This window comes from Pelmatolapia mariae, linkage group LG23 (assembly GCF_036321145.2).
Source record: "Pelmatolapia mariae isolate MD_Pm_ZW linkage group LG23, Pm_UMD_F_2, whole genome shotgun sequence".
NCBI lineage: Eukaryota > Metazoa > Chordata > Actinopteri > Cichliformes > Cichlidae > Pelmatolapia > Pelmatolapia mariae.
Window position 1 is genome coordinate 6,536,293 of NC_086246.1, and position 21,632 is coordinate 6,557,924.

The window sequence follows — 21,632 nt, forward strand, 5'->3', positions numbered from 1 at the left end:
CTTTTACTAAAGTATGACAAGCTGATTCTATTGTGTCTATCTATATCTATTATTCTAATGATAATATTCTATTTTACACACAGACCAATGGCGTGAATTGTAACTAATCCCTGCGATGCCGCTCAGCCAATTAAATCATTTATTCAGAGCGCGTGACAAAAAGAAATTGTGGGTGGAGACAGAAGAGGGTTAAAGCTGAAAAGTACTGAGTACTTTTCAGCTCAAAGTACACCTTTTTATGATTTTTTTAATTAATTTAAAAAATATTACTGTTTTAATGAAGTGCTTTATTTAAAGACAGTTCTTTTTTTAATTTTTGAAAGCCTACTTGAAACAAGAGCATCCAATCATTATTGTTATTTATATTATAATAGAGTACCTTTCAGATCATTATGAAAATGATTAACGGTGTTGCTGTGGACTCACGGATACAACTGTGCGGCTACTTCAAAATATACTGCTTATGATGCATGAGGAGCTTTATAATCTTTAGGACATTTGTTTGAGGAAACTCTCTATTAAATAAAAGAGAAAGCACTTGGTTTAGAATAAAAATATTAAAATGTTCATTGTTGGAGCAATTCAGCAGATAAAACAGGCCAACACGTATCAATATAAAATCAGTGCAGATTAATATCAGCCAATCAATCATACAAATTTCCATCCATTCTCTTCCGCTTATCCAGTTCAGGTTCGCCGGGGGCTGGAGCGTATCCCAGCTGTCTTAGGAGAAGCTCACACAGATTTTGAGGCACAAAATCTTTGCAACACCTGTGAAGAGTGAAACACGGTAAACTGTTCTTTCTGCCTGATACTTTACCATAACTGAATTTAAAAGAAACAGAGATAAAATATTTAAAAGACTGTAAGTGGCCTAGCTAAGCTTAACTGTGGCAGTTTAAACTACACCAACGGAACCCCCTCGGGGACAATTTTGTGTGCGGAAGCGAAAAGTTCAAACATGTAATCAGCAGTTCCTGGTACAAGTTAAAAGCAGTCGGGTCGTCACTGTGAGCATGTCATCGGTCTGTATATTCACACACTGTCCCTCTGTGTATTAAGAAAGCTGTGTTCTGCTGAGCGCGGCTGTGAAAAAGTTTGATTTGCAGACATTTTCATTTGTTCATTTGAGTGAGCAGCGTTACATGTTCGGACAGGAGCCTGCCAGGAGCGCGAGGCGGAACGGCCCCAAACCATGGCCCGTGGTCGCGCTGTCGGTGCTGGGCTCGGCCGGAGCAGTGGCCGCGGTCGGGTTTCTCTGCGCCCTTATCTACCCCATACTGCAAGGTGAGCGCGCGGCCCTGTACCTCACGCGCAAATCAGGATCAGATCAGTGGGATCAGAAAAGGAAAAAACAGTTTTTAATGTAGGATGATCGGTCAATCCAAATATTTATAATATAGTCATCACCAGCAAATGCTTTTGTACAAAGTATTAAAAGTATTTGTTCAATAATTTTTCATTATTACACATAATAATGAAAAAATGCACATCTGTGGATGATTTCTTTGCATGTGTGGACTGGATGGATTGTTGCTTACAGCTGGTGAGAATTTCATGTCAGTAACACCTTATAACATCTTAAGAAATATATTTACTTAGAAAACTGCTGACATGTCAAATATTTATTATATCATTATAATATATTAAATTATATATATATGTATGAAGAGGTCGCTAGGAAAGCTGCAACCACCAAGTACCTGCAGTGCGTCAGGCAAGTCCTGAGGACCCTCAGCAACTTCAGGCTGTATGCGAAGCAGAAAGGAGGCCGGGGACTGGTGAGTGTCAGTATCACTTTCCAGGATGAAACAAACTTCCATGAGTACATCAAGAAGATGGCCACAACCAACCGCGTGCTCAGTGAATACCTCATGCAGTAGAAACCCAAGAAAGAGGAGGAACCATCATGGTAGGACCAGCAGATAAAGGAAGTGGCTGATACCCAGAAATCCTACCAGCGGCTGGACAAAGCCAGACTGAAAGACAGCACAGAGGCACTAATCATGGCAGCACAGGAACAAGCTCTGAGCACAGGATCCATGGAGGCTGGGGTCTATCACACCAGGCAAGACCCCAGGTGCAGGCTGTGTAAAGATGCCCCTGAGACAATCCAGCACATAACAGCAGGGTGCAAGATGCTAGCAGGCAAGGCATACATGGAACACCATAACCAAGTGGCCGGCATAGTGTACAGAAACATCTGTGCCGAGTATAACCTGGAAGTCCCGAGGTCAAAATGGGAGATGCCCCTAAGGGTGATGGAGAATGACCGAACTAAGATCCTGTGGGACTTCCAGATACAGACAGACAAAAATGGTGGTGGCTAACCAACCGGACATAGTGGTGGTAGACAAGCAGAAGAAGACGATCGTAGTGATCAATGTAGTGATACCGAATGACAGCAACATCAGGAAGAAGGAGAAGTACCAAGGGCTCAGAGAAGAGCTTGAGATTGTGTGGAGAGTGAAGGTAATCGGACAACTAGGTGCAGAGACTCCCAAGCTAGGCGAGTGGCTCCAGCAGATCCCAGGAACAACATCGGAGATCTCTGTCCGGAAGAGCGCAGTCCTGGGAACAGCTAAGATACTCTGCAGGACCCTCAAGCTCCCAGGCCTCTGGTAGAGGACCCGAGCTTGAAGGATAGACCGCCCACAGGGGCGAGCGGGGAATTTTTATATTATATATATATATATATATATATATATATATATATATATATATATATATATATATATATATACACACAACTTATTTTTATTTTCAAGCTCTGTTAAAGTGCTTGTCTGGCACAGGACCAGATAAGATCTGGCTTTTTAACAAGTGTTGGTCAGCATAAGTGACTTTTGATTGTTTCAGAGCTGCGGGCAGAGAGGGTGACAGGAGAGGATGGCACTGAAGAGAAGATGCTCGGTAAGTATAAGCTCTGTATTTACTGCTCCGTCCAGATACTTGTGTTCACCATCATGCTCGGTTTACACTTTCTTTGGCTCCATGTGCAGCACATATTCTTAGAGAAAGCTCTAATACCATGTTTCAACATTTCTGAAAAGTACTGTACAAAGTAACTGGTGTAAATATCTGAGGGCTGCAGCCAACAGTTAGCTTTCATTACTTATTATTCCTCAAAATCTTAGAAACTAATCTTTACTAAAGTAACAAAAGAGATCCACATAATCAACAACTTTGCCATAGACATGTTTATTTAGACTGTGGGTCACCTGCTGTCCAAAAGTTCTGTCTTTTTGTATATATTGTTTTTATTGTAACACCAAAACAAAAACTAATCATGTTTTATCAGTACGGAGAAGAGTGGAAGCAGTCAAACACAGTGTGACAAGGATGATGCTCTGGCTTTCAACATCACGATAAGCTGCCAGAAAAGTGGTTTCTCCCTTACTGTGTAAAACAAGGGACGAGATCCAGGCTGTAGAAACTGTAAATCCTGATGCTGCACTGTGTGTAATCAGGTTTCTGGAGTATCCTGGTCCTGTCAGTATTAGTAGGATGCATCTGCTGTGGCTTCTCGTGGATGCTCACCTACCTTGACTCGTTCCAGCCCGGTATGGATTTCCCAACACTGCGGACAGTGGCCCACTTCAGGTAACACACTGGGATATGCTTTGTATGAGTATATAAATCAGGCATTCTCCCTTACATGCACATGCATGTTTTTTCTCTTCTGTTCTTCAGATCAAACAAATTTGAATATTACACAAAGAAAACCTGAGTAAATACCAAGTGCAGTTTTCATTTATTAAGAAACTCGATCCTAATCTACCTGGTCCCTAAACTCTTCTAAACTAAAGTAACTGGCCCTTGTTCCAGCATAAACAGCCTGTTTAAGGCCAAACAATCACAATCTGGTTTCAGTCTGGACTTTGACTGGGTCACTCCAAACCTTCATTTATTTATTGAGCCATTCAGAGGTGGACTTGCTGCTGTGTTTTGGGGACTTCACACTCCAACAGATGCATTAGAGAGTAACCCAGGGTTCAGTATTTCACCCGAGGATATTTCACACGTAGATCTAAACAGCGAGGGATCAAACCACCAACCTCCTGAGGTACAGACACCCGCTGTTCCCGAAGCAGCGAGTCTTTGTCTTCTTTCGTCCCCTGAAATAATGATTTAAAAACTGCATTTGTATTTATTCGATTTATCTTTTCTATATAAGGAACATTTAAGTCTAACAAAATATGAAAAAAAGGTAAATGAGGAAAAGGGAAATACTTTTATACTCTATATTATACTTAAATATACAGTGCTGTAAAACAGTTTTACAGCACTGTATATTTTATTTCTTGATATTAAAGAACACAAATCAACAATATATCTCTCTATGTGGGATTTCTTCTAGAGACGTTTCTGACCATGGCTTCCACGTGGGATATGGACTTGCTGTTCTTAATGGCATCATGGCCATGCTCGCCATCATCTGGAGTCTCTGCTGACACACACACACACACAAGCCCGTTAAGCTATCTTAGTGAGGACCTTCATTGACATAATGGTTTCCCTAGCCCCTGACCCTAAACCTAACCATAACCTAACTGTAACCCTGACACTAAAACCACATTTTGAGCCTCAAAAATGCCTTCAAATTTGTGAGGACCGGTTTGTGTGTCCTCACAAGTGACTGTTGGTTCTCAGAAGTATAGTAGAATGCAGATTTCGGTCCCCACAAAGATAGCTAGACAGGAACACACTGTCATTCAAGCCAAGGCAAATAACCACAGCAGTTTTAATGTGCTGTTATTGCTGCTAAAACATGTGATCACACAGCTGTGCACTAACTGAAGACACCTTCTGTAAACACTGGTGATGGAGCTGCAGCTTTTACACACAGCCTGTGTATACCATCCTGCAGCTGGATGGAGACAGCAGCTTCCAGACTGCAGCCCTGGATTAAAGCTCTGTATGTGGGGCTGTAAGCAATTCAAACTCTGACATACTGCATTTCTTCAGATGAGACTGTGAACAGTGTTGATTAACCACCCAAACAGGAATGTTACATGCTCAGGTCTAACATGGCAGCTTTGGTCAAATTTGAAAGAAACAAATGAATTAAACTTTTTACTGCTGATGAATTGTTTTCGTCTTTATTTCCCCCGGTCGGCTCTCTTCACCTGGGCTGATTAGTGTAAAGTTTTCCCTGAAGGCTGAACAAAGCTTTGAAAGTTGTTAAAAAGACAGAACAATTCTTCAATGTCTTTAAAAAGCTTTAAAGAGTTTTAATTGCATTAACAATTTATAGCAAAGTGCACTCTGCAGCTTTAATATTTAATAAGATCTATGGTTTAAATGCCAAATTCTCATTTTATCAGATTAAATTCAGTGGCCTTTCCACTTGTAAATGCTTTGGTAGATTAAAGGTTTTGGAACATGTTAATAATAATCAGTTTATGAAGAAAGTGTTATTTTCTTTAATAAGAAGTTTTCACATTTTCCCACCAGTGGGTCAGAGCCGCTTCATGGCATGACAGGGACCTATATAACTTTATATATGTGCTTTTTATGTTCTAGCTGAAGTGCGTTAATAACGGGAGCTTATGAATGCTTTCATATTATTTACATTTTCATGGTATGGGACGATGACCTGGAGGAAACACCGGAGCATTCCTACGACAGCCGACATCTCTGGTAAATGTTCCCAGCACAGCCTAACTATACATTTGGTGTTCCAGATTTGTCCACCCTCCTCCCCCACCACCTGATCCAAAGAGCAACTTAGATGGCCCCTATGACAGATTTGTATTTAACAACAAATCCTATCACTGGGCCCCACCACTGAATGTAGGGAGGGTGGCTGATGACCTGGTGCAGCCTAAACAAACAACATGGGCCCAGCTTCCTGTGGTGGAAGTGTCAGATGGGATGTCGAGGGCAGAAGCAGTCCGATCCACTAGTGCTGAGGCCGGCCATTGGGGCGCAGAAAATCAGATATTTGAAAGAGCCTGAGTGAGTGTGTGAGGTGGATCTAGTCCAGGGGTGGGCAATCTCAGTCCACGAGGGCCGGTGTCCCTGCAGGTTTTAGATCTCACCTTGGGTCAACACACCTGAATCACATGATTAGTTTGTTACCAGGCCTCTGGAGAACTTCAGGACATGTTGAGGAGCTAATTTAGCCGTTTAAATCAGCTGTGTTGGTTCAAGGACACATCTAAAACCTGCAGGGACACCGGCCCTCGTGGACTGAGATTGCCCACCCCTGATCTAGTCACAACATGACTCATCCATCAGATTCCCAGAGAGAGAGAGAACACGTCTTCACTGCTCTGGAGTCTAGTGGCGGCGTGCTTTACACCACTACATCTGATGCTTTGCATTGGGCCTGGTGATGTAAGGCTGGGATGAAGCACCATTCTTGAGTTTATCTGAAGGCCACATGAAGTTTGGAGGTCTGTACTGAAAGTTGGCCACTATGTACGTCAGCATCTGTGTTTTACGTTGCCTACCGCTTGGTGGCTGAGTTGCTGTCCTTCCCCATCGCTCCCACTTTGTTGTTCGCTTCCACTCACAGCTCACTGTGGAGTATTTAGTAACGAGGGAATGTCAAAACTCACCTTATTACAGAAGGTGGCATCCCATCATCATCGTAAAACGCTGGAATTCACTGAGCTCCTGAGAGCAACGCGCTCTTCCACAAATGTTTGCAGAAGCAGTCTGCACAGGTGCTTGAGTTTACACACCTGAATTGGCTGATTTGGATGGGTGACTGAATACTTTTGGCAGTATAGTGTGTGCTTTCACTTTCCAGTCACAAAAGTCATATTTAAAATCCTTAAAGAAAGAAGACCTGAAGACCCTCATCGGGTATTTTGTGTAGACCTTTTCAGTGGTGATGGCCAAAGCTCTCTGAAACTTGTCAACACAGTCCTCTGGTGACATCTGGTGGCCAACAATATGAACGACAGCTCTACAACGTGTACTGCTTCATTATGAGTCTATCAAGCCTCGACACAGTGCTTCTGATGCAGTGTGTTGTTGTTTTTTTGACACATGCACCGGAGCGTCAGTTTTTATTGTCTTTGCAAAGATGAGAGCAAAAACTTTTTTGCATCATTGTTTAATAAATGAATTGGCCTCCAGTGATCCAGACATAATTGATCCTTGTTTAATCTGGTTATGTGCGGAGTTCCCCATTATCGTTTAATCCCTGCAACACAGCAGGCAGAAACAGAGCTGTAAAATTACATGTCTTTATTCATCTACACTCTCCTTCTAATTCATCATTGCCTGGTCATTTGTCATCTTTTACCCGAGTTGCCTCAGGCAGGCTGAAGGCACCAATTCTTTGATTTCCTGATATTGTCTTGTAATTTCTCAAAGAAATGTTAGACGAGGAATACAGTTTTTGAAAAAGCCGGGCCAAATAGGAAAAGAACTCTGAACTATTATTGGGAGTCTTATTAATTATCATTTCAAGGAAAGACTTTGAAATATTGAAGAACAAATGTCTCCTTCTTCGAGACGTTTCCCTCTGGATGTGAAAAACGCTACCCTGGCCTTATCCTCTCTGTCACTGTTACATTGTTAGAGGTAAGTCATGAACCAGAATAAACTGTATGGGATTTATATTGATATTAAATTACCCATCAACCTGAATTTTCTGTATCCGTCTCCACGGCTGACCACAGAACATTCCTTATAAAATTGCGACACCTGCTGATTGGTTTGTGCCAAAGGAGACTCCGATATCAGGTTCCTGTTGGCTGTTCATGGCATTCCTGAATCAAATACAATTCAGCACTTTGTTTCTGTACAGTAAAGAAACAGAAGCTTTCTTTAACACTTGTGCAATAATCAGGAACACTGAAGTGGACACTATATGAAAGGCACCAGCACTTCCACCCAGTGATGTTTTTAATCACAAGTAAAGTCTAGTCCTCAGCTCTGCCACCTGCTTCCTGCCAGTAAAAGATCAGTTCATGACTTTTATTTTGAAATTTATTCATCTAGAACAAAAATCTGTTTTTATGTGTTTAAAACCAGAATAACAGTGGGAACAATGCTGGACCTAACTCCCAAATCTTTTTAAGATGTCTATCTCCGTCTTTCCTGCACAAACCTGTCTTAGATTAGTCTCCCAGATTATCACTAATCACAAAAACAGAAACCAGAAAGCACAGGTGTCATGCTCTCAGTGAGTCTGCTGCTTGTGTCACTGGAAATCCACTAAAAGTTCAGTAATGCTGGGATATCAGCTAGAAGATCCTGAATGTGCTGCAAGACAGTGTGGAAATAATGCAGGAAAGGTGGCTGAAAACAGACATTCTCAGCTGCCAAAAAGCTCTTTACAAAGTCCAAACATCTGCTGCATTACAGAGACTCGTGCCACAGCTGGTGTTCTTTATGAAACGTTTTCATGCTTTTCTTCCTATTCCTACCCCACTGCATCTCATCAAGATCAACATTTTCACACACTGCTTCTGCATTTTGGATGAGTTATTGTGAACTAAACAATAGCACAGTGTGATAGGTCATGCTGTTCACCTGAGGTTGTGTTTACTTCATATTAGAACCTGGTAATTCATCAGATAAAACCTTAGATGTGGCAGAGGATGATCCTGGTACATGAAGTCTGTACCTTGGTTTAAAACTTTAGAAGACGCTGATGCCAGCAGCAGTGATGGCAGACCACTAGATTTTGATTTGATGATCTCAGGCTACGGGACGGGCATATATATATATATATATATAAATCTAAATTTAGCGATATAGTAAGCGTCTATGTAACACTCTGCATGTTAAAACTGCAATGTTACAATGGACCCTAGATCTGATTGGTAGCCAGTGTAGCGACTTTAAAACAGGAGTTATAGGAGCTGCTCTGTTTGAGCGAGTCATATAACCCGTCTGTCCTGTTGAGCTGGAGCACCGTCTTTAGGCTTACACCTGCCCAGACATAGTTCACTCGTTAAACAGGAACTTGGCAACTTAACTATCCTGCTGTTGTTAAGTCAGGTAATCACCTGACTTAACAACAGCAGGATAGTTAAGTTTCCAGTGATGGAAAGACGAGCCTGTGTGAAGCCTGAACAAGCTGACGAGATCCCAACGACAACAAAAAGCCATCCCAAACTTCAGGGACCAATCCCAGCGGGCCCAGGCTGAGGCGTGTTCCAATGTTGTATATGTACAACATTGGAACATACATGTCTAAAGACATGTATGATATACAGAGAGGGTTTCACGGCATAACCAACCATGGACTTCTGCTGCTGTGTATATCACTAGTTTGGCTGTAGGCCCTTATTCTGAACAAAAAGACTGGAAAAGAAAAAAATAACAGTACAGTTAAAGTTTATTTTAAGCTGAACATGAATCAGAAAAACACCAATAAAAGGAATACACTTACAAAAGATGTTTGTTATTGCATAGACCAGCTAAGAATCCCACGTGTCTTTGTGGGGGAGAAGCAGTCGAGTCGGACACCTTCAGTTTAGGCAGGTGAACGCATACACAACACATGTAGTCAAATAAACACATTCATGAATCGTTGAGTGCACACTGATCACTTCATGTCAGATGTTGGAGGATCTCCATCCTCTGTAACACTGACCGTCTCCACGGGAAAGTTAGAAACCGTCACAGGAAAAAGGCACGGGTCATCCAGACAAATGTATCAAATCACTCTGATTGGCTCCTCTGGTTTGCAGTCGTCTGAAATGTAGACGTGTTCTCTACTCGTCTGCATGATAGAGTAACTGCAATGTTTCAAATTATTTCATAGTTAACAAAAAATAAATAAATAAATCTTTTATAATTTACATCCACATTTACAAGTCTTCTTCCTCCCCCAAACCCCCACCCCCACTCAAAGCAGTGAAATGAATTACTAATTTAATGTGTGAGCTTGAGTTACAGCATACAGCTGCCTGTAGAAGCAGCAGTGTGCTCGTTTGCTTGCTGTATCCGCTCACAGCTGCTACAGACAGCCTTGGAAGAACAGTGTGTCACCCGGGCATTTATGGCTTACGTATTGATTTGCTCACGATTCATTTTGGTTGATGCAACACAATTTGGTGGCCACATTTAGACAAAGTTTTCTGCTGTTGGTGGCCACTCTTCTTTCCTGTCAATAACTCTCAGATCCAAAGCAGCAGGAATGTGTTTCAAAGCCTGGGCTGGTGGAAATCTATAGTCTGTGTGACGATTTCATTCAGTGGGTAAAAAGGCAGCCATCAGGTCGGCCAGCTCCTCTGCACTCAAACATCTCGTGTCAATCATCTGTATGAAGGCACACACACGCACACGTCTGGTATAATCAGTCACACTGATACAAAATAAATGCTGATGGATGATAGTGAAATATACTCATTTTTTAAAGTTTTCAATACATGTGTTTGGTTTAAATGTGAAGCAGACTGACAATGAAACATCTGATCTGCTGGGTTCAAATGTTTCCCTCCAGTCTCTGCTGAACTCTTCTCCTGCTATGACACTACTCTCTGCTCAATTACATATACAAGCTGCACTCAGGGTGAACTAATCGATCAGCTGCTCTGGACTGAACATTTAGTTTTCTCCATCTCACAGTCTGCTCGTCAGAACACGCACACGCACGGTTTGCTATCCTCGTGGGGACATCCCATTGACATAATGCTTTTCCTAGCTGCATAACCTAACCCTTTACACTGGTATCATAGACGCTTGAAATTACGAGACTACTTTGAAGACGATGACTTTCGCAGGGAGCCCCTTGTCTTACCATCGGTTTGGGAGCCGGAGTGGGAAGCGCTGAGTGACCTGCTTAAGGGTTTATTAAAGAGAGACATTCGTGTTTTTCACTCGTTTCGGCCGCTGGTGGGAAGGGAGAGCAGCCTTACGGTGGAGGAAGAACATGCACTTAGGGGATTGAGGGGTAACAAGCAGATCGCGATTAAGCCGGCGGATAAGGGCTCTAAAATCGTAATTATGGATAAGCAGCACTACAGGTTGGAAGCTCAAAGGCAATTGGGGAAATAAAAAAATATTACAAACGCATCCCAAATTCGATCCAATCTGAGGTGCAGTTGGAAAACAGGAAGATTGTCCATTCATTACACAACAAGAAATACATCTCTGCGAGCACAATTATTTGCTAGAGTCCGACGATCCCCACCCCCGTCAATTCTATATGTTGCCGAAAATTCATAAGCACCCCGATACGTGGACGGTGCAGTCTGAGGTCCCACCTGGGAGGCGGATAGTCTCCGATTGTAGTGGCGCAACGTACAATATTCCCCAGTATATGGACTCATTTTATGGGCCTCTCTCACTCTAGTTACTTAAAGGACACGTACTATTTTCTGCAAATGATTCACTCCATAGCAGTGCCTGATAGCATGTTCGTATTTACAATAGATATCGATAGCTTGTACACTAACGTAAACACACAGATGCGGTTGAGAGTCGTGAAGAACATCTTTCGGCGTTACCCGAACGCTGTGCGTCCTGATGCAGAAATCCTCCAACTTCGGGAGATCTGCCTTACTAATAACAACTTTCAGGTTGACGATAAGTATTATTTACAGATTGACCAGCCCTGGACCAAAGATATGCACCATCTGATGCTAACATCTATATGAGCGAGTGGGAGGCGCTGACCAAATGCCCACTACAACCGGCCTTTTATTTTCGGTTTTTAGATGACATCGTAGGTGCATGGTTGCATGGTGAGGCCACGTTTAAACAATTTGTAGACATTTTGAACACACACCGTCAGTCTATAAAGCTCGAACAGGAAGACGGCGAGTCGGAAATAAACTTCCTAGACACTACGGTCTATTTTGAAAATGAAAAGGATTGTAAGAGGTTGTGGACTAGAGTACATTTTAAACCCACGGATACGCATGCGCTCCTACACAAATTAAACCATCATCCGCCACACACATTTCAGGGAATAGTAAAATCTCAGATATTGAGGTTCTATAGAATATATAGCAGGGAGGCAGCTGCCATATTGTCGAAGGTCGAAGATGACATCAGAGATCGCAGAATAAAGCTCGATGAGGCCAGGACAATCGCCAACGATCGCAATGCATGGAAACAAGTTGTGAAGGAAATTCGACAATCATTGGCACCCACAGCAGTGTATGGGCTTAGGAGTCGATCCAGGCCTAACACCAGCTAGGGATCGAAGACGACGACGACGAAGAAGAAGGGTAGCGCAGGGAAACAAGAAGGTGCTCTGCAGACGGACACTGGGCTCTGGTCTCTTTGTAATCAGAACATCACTGAGGGAATGAGGGAACGGGAGATGCTCTTGCGTTTTGTTAGCACCTTCCATAAGTATACGGCATTCCTTAGTGGAATTCATAGACCCTTTGGTGAAAGGAAATGCGTTTCATCAAGCGCCAGTGATTAGACCCCTGAGGAAAAAATCAACGCTTATGTGACCTTTTAGTAAGAGGGAAAATCAACCACCTGAAACACTGTTTCAGTTCTTAGTGACCCACATAGTGGAGCTGCATGGGTGATTATGGGGAGGTTTTCCCTGGAGGTGCAAAATGTGCTGTATGCTATTCAGTGTAACAAGTGTGGGTTGATGTATGTGGGGGAGACTGGGCCCGCTTGAGAGTGCGTCTGCAACAGCACCTGTATGCTGTCCGGATGGACCGCGTATTTTAGCGGCCACTCATTTTAAGGAGCATACAGAGGGGGCATTGGTAATCATGGGATTGCAGGCGAATCCTGGTTGGTCGGTCGGTCAGTGGAAAAGGATGGAGAGGGGGTGGATAGAGAGATTGAATACTTATGTTCCGTTAGGCCTTAATGTACCCGTGTGAGATGTGGACTGGACATCCTTCTCTCCTTGGTTTAGAGGACATCGTATATGGGTTGAGTGTGGTTCTTTGTAGTTGTCTCTTGTTTGGTTGCCTAAGGTATTGTAAAGTCTGAAAATATAATGAATATGTGATATTATGAATCCATCAGGACCCAAAGGGAGAGGGGGTGAACGACCTGCTGTGATACTCCAAGAGCTCTGTTTGTTTTCAATCTTTGTTTTGATTCAAATACAGGTATAGGTTACATCTACAGGATGATGTTGGGGAGATTATTAACCATACATCCCATGGAACCAAAGTAAGAGTGTGAAACAAAAAAGAAAGAAAGCTTCAAAAGCAAAATGGACTGAAGGCCTATGAGAAAAACATTACCCAAAGTGCTCCATGTGAGACTGAAAATAAACACTAAGAGAGCCCTGAACAGACTTGCTGAATGTCACCAAAAAAAAAAAAATAATAATAATAATAATGGTTAAAGGTTAGGATAAGTGATAGAAAGTAAACACAGGCTTTCTCCACGGAAACTGCATGGCAGCATGGGACTGACAAATAATAATAATAATAATAATAATTGTATGTTGTAATTTCTGGTGATTTACTAGTTGCATGGTCTTAAAATTGTATACTGATATGAAACAGTCAAATTAAAACTATAAAAATGATCCTCTGGAGGCTGAATCCCCTCCAGAGTGGTGTTGGGAGACCTGACTTTTGAGGAGAAAATAGAAAAATAAAGGTAGAATATAAGCGGGTGAGATTTGACTGTTTATTGTACCATACTTTGATTAGAGACCATAGCAGGTCTTATATGAAAAAATGGGGGTGATGGAAAATATCAGCAATATATAAGAATGGCATTCATAAGAAATGAAGAAGAAGAAGAGGAGCATGTTAACAGAAGGAGGAAGAAGAACCGATGGGAATCAGGATGCTGCAGCCGATCCCTAGGACGTTACGCCTAAATTTTAAGGAAAAACAAACTGAGTCATAACTCCTAAATACCTAACCATAACCGAACTGTAACACTGACACTAAAACCACACCTCAAACTTGTGGGGATTTTGGTCCCTATAAGGGCTGTTGGTTCCCACAAGTATAGTAAACTTCCACAAAGACATCCACACACACACACGCCGGTTCACCTATCTTAATGAGGACCTTCATTGACATAATGCTTTCCCTAGCCCCTTACCCTAACCATTAAAAATTAATGCCTAACCCTGACCCTTACTCTATACCTAACCATAACCTAATTGTAACCCCGACACTAAAACCACGTTTTGAGCCTCAAAAAGGACTTTAAACTTGTGAGGACCGGTGAGTGTGTCCTCACAAGTGACTGTTGGTTCTCACAAGTATAGTAGGATGCAGATTTTGGTCCTCACAAAGATAGCTAGACAGGAACACACACACACACATTATAAAAATTCTCAAATTTGATTTGTTAGAAATTTGTGCCAACCAATCAAGCTCAGACCTCAGAGCCACAGACAGGGAGACACTGTGGGACTTGTCTTTGACTCGTCAACAAAATCAGCAGTTTCTGACCTTTTCACAGGCTTCCTAACATCCCTCAGATCTGAGTATGCAGCTGAACACGTTCATTGATTCTGATGATAGTTTAGTTGCACTGTGTGGACATGTCAGTGACGTGTGCAGTTGCCAGAAGAAACACAAACATATTTAATACTTGCTCTGCAGCACAGAGGTAGAAGGGCTAATAACGTACCATTGCTACTGATTTTTCAGCAGATTTATCAAGTTTATACCAAGTCTAAGGCGCAGCCTGTGTGCGTATTGTACATTTATAGGAACAAACAAACATCAGCAAAGATGGTCTATTAAAGCCAGACTGCCTAACATGGCTAACTTCTTTGATGGTCAACCCACCAAAGAAGAACGTATCTCACAGGTATAAATGCACCTATTTCGATATGCTCGTATAGATATTTCACACCTCATCAGCTGTGTGTCTGCTTGTCAGAGCTCTTCACTAAAAAGTCATTGTGCGAGGTGAGTGCTGGCAGTCTAACATCTACCTTCTACTTACAGTCTACTCTGGCACATACAGAAAGTGAGTGGACATTACTGAGCTCAGCCTGTGGATCCACACCCCTGCGTGCGAGACTCTAATCGCTGTGGTATGTCCTGGAGTCTGTGCCACCGATCGGTGGAGAGTCCGTCTCCGATTGCGCTCGGCTGCCGGGCAGAGCCTTCTGCTCAGAGTGCCGCCTGGAGGCCAGTTTATAAAGCCCAGCAAAGAGGAAGATCACAGAAATGACAGCAAAGTAGGCACCGTAGATGAGGAACTAAGGAAGGAAACAAAGAAACTATCACATCTACATTGTGGAAGCTAAATAAGCACAACACAAGTTCTACATTTGTTATATTTCCTCACCTGAGTGAAGACTTTAAGGCCCAGGACAGAGGAGTCCACCACCACCAGTGTGAGCAGAGACTGCAGCAGCAGAGCCACAAAAGTGTTCACTCCAAACACCAGCGCATACCGCTGCATGTTCAGGCTGGCCGCAACCTGATACCTGAGGGAGACAGATGAGTTTGAATGTAACACAGGTGAACGTGAACAGATAACCAGTCACAGCGTGTGAGCAGTAACAGGAACTAAGAAAACACAGATGGAGAACAGAGCCTACTCATGTTTTCATACATGCACTTCTACAGTCCAGCAGTGTTCCCACACACTCAGCTCAATGTGCTCATTTCAAAAAACCAAACTCACAAACTTCCCATGTCCTGTTAATCCCTCACATGGATTAAATTTCTGCTTTTAAATTTCCAGTAAGCTGTGCCAGAACTGATTTAAACACCAATGTTTGCATTTCTAGGTGCTTGAAATGAGCCATGGAAGTGCTGCTGTCTCTAACCGGTCAGGTTTGACTTTTGGATCATCGTCACGCGTGCACTGGACGTCGATACGGGATATCATATGTGGCTGGTGATTCGGTACTCACGTGGCCACAGTGATGAGCAGCATGTAAGTGGTTCTAAAGAGAATGTAGAAGCTGTATGACAGCCAGATGTTTTCCATGTTCATGACAAACACACACACAGCCATGAGCAAGGAGAGCACACACAGAGCCAACTCCCCCCACAGAGCCCAGGTCACAGGCAGGCAGCCCACCAGCAGCACTGCCAGAGCCCCTGTGGACGAGAGGAACACAGAGCTGCTGTCAAACATCACAGTCACACTGGGAGAGTGTGCTCACGTTACAGCTGTACACAGTCTGCTGTGACCGTCCACATACTGAAGGTAACAAATGCAACCTCCACTTTAGTATCATCGTTTAAATATATTTCAATGAGGAACAGCGGCAACCAGAGCAGCCTCACCGAGTAGCGTGGACAGGGTCTCTACATAGCCGTTGTAGATGACGTTTTCCTCGGATGGAAGAATGCGCTCCCACAGCGGCTGAGAATAGTTGATGATCTGGAAGTAGCCACAGGTGGCCAGAGCCCACCACAGTGACCAGGCCAGCAGGGTGCGACACCTGTAGCTCTGCACAAAGTCATCAAACAGCATCCGCAGGACCGCCACGAGCCCCCTGCTGCCACTTCCTGCCTCCGAGGACCTGGATGCCTGCACAGACGAATGCAGATGCGTGACCTCTTCACACAGTCGTACAAACTCAGAATCTCTCATCACAGCCGTGGCCAGATAAAGCAGCTTCACTCACCCTGGAGATGTCCGGCCTGTTCAGCGGCACCCTGCTCTCCGAATCCTCCGCCTTCTCCATCCTCGTGGCGGTTCTGCTGCTGCTACTGCTGCAGCTGCTGCTGCGGGGCCTAGCCTCCTCTGCTCCTGCATGCCCGTGGAAGAACAAGCTCCTCTTGGGCATGGGGAGAAAGCAAGGCACCAGAAAAGCCACGGAGGCTGACGCCAGCGTAATGATGACAAGGTAGACCTTGTCAACTTCGGCCTTGGATACCAGCAACTGACCGGTCAAAGATCCAGCCGCTGATCCCAACAAAGTCACGCTGCGGCAGTAAGCAGTCACTCTCTGGTAGTGCTCCGGCTCCACCACGCTGTAGATGTAGGAATAGTAGGCCACCTCTGAAGCTGTGGACAGACCGAAGAAAAACTCCAGCAGCTGCATGGCCAGCATGCCCTGTGCCTTCCACAGCATGACATAGGTGACCACTAAGCTGCTGGCCTGGAGCACCAACACCGGCTTATAACAGAGGAAGTCAGTGGCCAGGAAGATGGGGAACAGCAGGAACAGATAGGAATACGTCCATACTGGAAAGATTTCATTGACAACCTGCAGATAGAAACAGTCACCGCATGGATTAGAGCTCCTTTCACTTTCCTTTGAATCGATAAATTCGTAGGATGCTGTGCATTTGAAACCTGTCAGTGATCTTGCTGATCCAGAGCAGAACATGCTGATCTCAGGATGAATACTGTGCAGCTATCCTGCTCAGCACTATACGGACGTGTGGCTCTGTTTTGTGAACGTTAAACCTAATGTTAACGTTTTAGTTGAGGAATTACAGAGAGGTAAGTTTACCTTGCAGAAACAAAAAAAAGTCTGCTCATTAATCGGCTTTATTTAAATAGCTAAGCCAGGCTCGGGGTACGACACGGTCGTCCCAACCTTTGGACAGCGTAGCAGTGGGCACATCCAAGCAGATTCAAGGTTTACTTTTCTGAAGGCCTGCTGAGAGCCTCAGCATTGTACAAGTAATTATTTAAGGATTAGCCAGAAATTCTGGTCATTTTTCAGGGAGATTACTCCGTCTACAGCGAGAGTCTCTGGGATTACTGCTCCAACTGAGATCGCCGTTTTCAGTCTTTACTGCCTGACGCTGTACACTGCCGCACCATGCAACATCCCTGCAACAGCACCATACGACAGGTATTTTGTAATAACTGTCATACTGCAAATGCAACAGTTCTTACAAAAACCAAACTGCGAAACTTAAACCACATGTACATGCAATAAAATCAAGTATTTTCCCTTTAATCTGACACCAGGACACGGTAAACTTTCAGAATCAGTCTCCCAGGACCCAAAAAACCTTCAAGACAATGCTAAAAGTAAGTACTTTGTTATTATTTAAAGGTCCAGTTGCTGCCAACAACCAGCCCAGGCTCTCTCCTGCTGGGCTGACCCCAGCTCCACCATCTAGGACTTTAGCAGGAGCCAGTGGTCTTTGTTCTGCTCTCCAGGACATTTGATGTGATCCTGATATTTGACATCTCAAGATGATGGAGTCAGAGTGTGTCTAACAGCGGGATGAAGCAGCTACATGACTCCATCCTTCAGACGGAGACAAACAAGCAGGCTGAGCTGGCTGATTAAAAGCAGGTTACATCACATGTCTTGACCCCCATGCCAGCAGCCCCTGGCCCGCAGACTGGGGTGCACATTGAGCTGGTCTGGGACGCCCTTTGTCAGAGCGCCATCTGTATCTCTGCTGCTGCTTTAATAAACCCCCTTTAGTTTCTGCTTTGCTGTTTATTATCCAAATGTTACTAAATGACGGTATCCTGATTAAAGCGGGTTGCTGTGTGAGGAGGTTTTGGGGGTCCTCTGCGGGTGCCCGGCACAGTCCAGCACCGCCTGTCCACAGCTTAGCTCCAAATTACTTCACGTGAACATTAACATAGTGTAAACGCACGCTGATGTTACAGTGTGACGACACAACTAAGATGTGAAGCAAAGTCGCTGTTGCTAACAGCAGCACCGAGCTAGCTCACCTGAGTCTCCGTCAGGTTCTTGTCTGGTCCCATCAGGTAGGGGGTGAGGAAGGGCTCGCACGGCCGCAGGCTGGTAAAGAAGCCGTAGACACAGAGCAGCACAGTGGGGAAAAACACCGACATGTCTGAAGCAGCATGACCTACACCGGTCCTACGTCTTCTTCTTCTTCTTCTTCTATCTTTTTATGGCGGTGGCAAACAACTTCAGGTACATTACCGCCACCTTCTGGACTGGAGTGTGAATCGGAACGCCGCGTTTATATGGACAGCTACTGCCCCCTGCCGGCCTGAAACAGGCTTTTCACACAGTTGTGTGACAAACGTTAAATACCTAATGATTAGTTCCATAAAAATGTACAACTTTTGATCATAATATAGGATGCTTTTTCTTTTTACTTTATCCAGTGATCTAGTTTTTAACATGCTCTAGTTATATTGTAACTATTAATTAACTGATACATATTATTTTCCCTTACAGATCCATTGTATTGCTTCATCTAATATACATGAGGACATTGAAAGATGTGAAAAGAACTGCTCCAGTTAATTAATCAATCTCTTTATTAGTATTAATTATTATGATTATTACTATTTAATTAAGACACTAATCCGCAAGGGTGGTAGAATCAGTGTTTGAGTCAGTGACAGACAGGAGGTCACTGAACAAACTGCTCTCCATTATGGACAACCCAGCACACCCTGCTCCACACTTCTGAGGCAGCAGAGCCCCTCCTCACTCTCTGACGGATTCATCCTCGCTGCCATAGAGAAGACTGCACTATGTCATAGTATACGCAGGGGCGGATGTAGAAATTTTTTTTAGGGTGGTATGAGGGTGGCATGGAAATCAAATGGGTTGGCAGTTCAAATACATTTTTTACACATATGCAGGTGTTACATTCTGTAATATGCATTATATATATCGTTAAAATACATCAAATGCAGTACGTATACACGTTTCATATTAATATACTCTACAAATTTCTTATTTTCTTTAGCCCACATAATTAAACATTTCAGTTACATAAAACATGCAAATTTTGATTTTATGTACTGTATAGCCAATATAATAAGTATGTAGTCCAATAAGTATAAAATCCAGAAAGCTACACAACATAGGGGGGGTGGGGGGGTGTCATTTACAAACACAAGTCTAACTTAGTTTCACACTCTTTTTTTCTTAGAAACAATCAATGCTTACATGCTTAAATTTACACAAAATGCCAGAAATCTGCACTGTCATGAACACATTTTGCACCAACATCTCAAAAACTATTAAAGATTAAAGGTGAGTGGATGGAATGACCGCTATATTAAACAGTTTAAAGGTAATGTTTGAAAAGCACATGTCAACTCAGAGTGTAATGAAAGAAACAAAACCTTAAATAAACACTGCATTCTTGATGGATTTTAACTGACTTAGTGCAAGCAATCGTTGTTTATTATGTTATTATGTACTCTATGTGTTAATGTGTTGCATCATCTGTTATAGGTTTCCCGTTCATTTTTAGTTGTGTTAAATACATAAATAAAAAATACAGTGAAACAATAAAACTGGGCTTTCTGACTTTGCTGAAGCTCCACATAACTGCACTGGACCACACCCACACATACAGATGTCACATTGCATATGGACAAAAATCAAGCCGTGCACTCACAGCTAAACCTCAATCTCCTCTGCATCTCATTGTTAATGTGTATAGTGAAAATAAAATTCAATTCAATTCAACTCCATTCCATTCAATTTTATTTATATAGCGCCAAATCACAACAAAAGTCGCCTCAAGGCGCTTCAGAGAAAAATCCAACAATGACCCCCTATGAGCAAGCACTTTGGCGACAGTGGGAAGGAAAAACTCCCTTTTAACAGGAAGAAACCTCAGGCAGTACCAGGCTCAGGGAGGGGCGGCCATCTGCTGTGACTGGTTGGGGTGAGAGAAGGAAGACAGGATAAAGACATGCATTCAAAGCTCTTCTTTGGATGTTGGCTGCCTTTCGGCATATTCACTAATGTTGAGGTCCAGGCTGTGGGGAGGCCAATACACAACTGATAGCGTTCCATAATGTGTTTTTCTACCTGGAGATGGTGGTGTTGTAATTGCTATTTATTGTTTAATTACGTTAGCACAATGGTGACAGGAAGGCCCCAACCCCGCCTTCCTAATGTGGGAGCCAACCAATAGGACCACTCCCTCCATGTCTGCGACCAGTGAGACCACAATCATCACCATCTAACAAGGTACCAGTGATATGAAACACATATGTTGCTTTTCACTTGCACCTGGGTCACAGGTTGAACAGATATCCACAGATGGTATAGGCAGGAAACTAAGGCTACGTTCACACTGCAGGTCTTAATGCTCAATTCCGATTTTTTGATCAAATCCAATTTTTTTGTCTGCTTGTTCACACCACAAATAATAGTGTGAACCGTCAAAGCGGCCCGCATGCAAAAGAAGACGTCACACACAACGCGCTCTGTTTAGACCCAGACCAAACAGGATTGTTTGACTGATGGCCTTAATATAAAGACTTGGGACTTTACGTTTCCCAATTTTTGCTTTAAGTTATTTTGTTATTTACATAATAATGTAGATAACAAAATAATGATCCTTATTGCTGTTTTAGAGGAGCGGTGCTTCAAAGGATAGCTGCAGATTTCTGTCAGAATCTGCAGATTATACAAAATGTTCACGTTTCTCCAACGTTGTCGTCCCAACAGTTTCACTGACATCTACGCTGGATGGCCAGGAAGCGTTCACGATGTCTTATCGGGCGCTTCTCTGGCGATGATAATTGGCGTCTGTCTTGTGTCAGTGACGTAAAAGACGGATTTAATGCGACATGATGATTCAAACACCAGTCGCTTTCTAAAACATCGGATATGTATCGGATTCAGTACCACATACGAAAGTGACCCAGATCGGATTTGAAAATATCGGATTTGTGCCGTTCACACTGTCATACCGTGATCGGATATGGGTCGCAGAGGGTCAGAAAAATCGGATTTGATGCGCTTTCGCCTGCAGTGTGAACGTAGCCTAAGTCTGTGGGTCAGAGGGGGCCACCCGAGATTCAGTCTGTGAGCATGTTACATGTAGGACACTGGGCTTGAAAGGTGGGGTGTAACGTCTTTC

At 43.3% G+C, this 21,632-nt stretch overlaps 2 protein-coding genes across 3 annotated transcripts; one reads left to right on the forward strand and one right to left on the reverse strand.

Annotated features, from left to right (window-relative positions):
• Nucleotides 1-957: 957 nt before the first annotated feature.
• Nucleotides 958-5,079, forward strand: arl6ip6 (ADP-ribosylation factor-like 6 interacting protein 6). Of its 2 annotated transcripts, XM_063467007.1 has the most exons (5): nucleotides 958-1,025; nucleotides 1,158-1,287; nucleotides 2,860-2,913; nucleotides 3,471-3,603; nucleotides 4,361-5,079. In XM_063467007.1, the coding sequence occupies exons 1-5, from the start codon at nucleotides 1,017-1,019 to the stop codon at nucleotides 4,452-4,454; spliced, it is 420 nt and encodes a 139-aa protein (XP_063323077.1). In that variant the 5' UTR covers nucleotides 958-1,016; the 3' UTR covers nucleotides 4,455-5,079. The 2 variants fall into 2 exon arrangements, with proteins under 2 accessions (XP_063323077.1, XP_063323076.1); XM_063467006.1 differs by lacking the exon at nucleotides 958-1,025 and having other exon boundaries at nucleotides 1,038-1,287.
• A 4,210-nt stretch (nucleotides 5,080-9,289) lies between these two features.
• On the reverse strand, nucleotides 9,290-18,659 carry slc19a2 (solute carrier family 19 member 2). Its single transcript, XM_063466125.1, has 6 exons — nucleotides 18,496-18,659; nucleotides 16,469-17,053; nucleotides 16,125-16,371; nucleotides 15,746-15,935; nucleotides 15,172-15,313; nucleotides 9,290-15,082 (listed from the first exon to the last, which is right to left on the reverse strand). The coding sequence occupies exons 1-6, from the start codon at nucleotides 18,616-18,618 to the stop codon at nucleotides 14,903-14,905; spliced, it is 1,467 nt and encodes a 488-aa protein (XP_063322195.1). The 5' UTR covers nucleotides 18,619-18,659; the 3' UTR covers nucleotides 9,290-14,902.
• Between the last annotated feature and the right edge of the window lie 2,973 nt (nucleotides 18,660-21,632).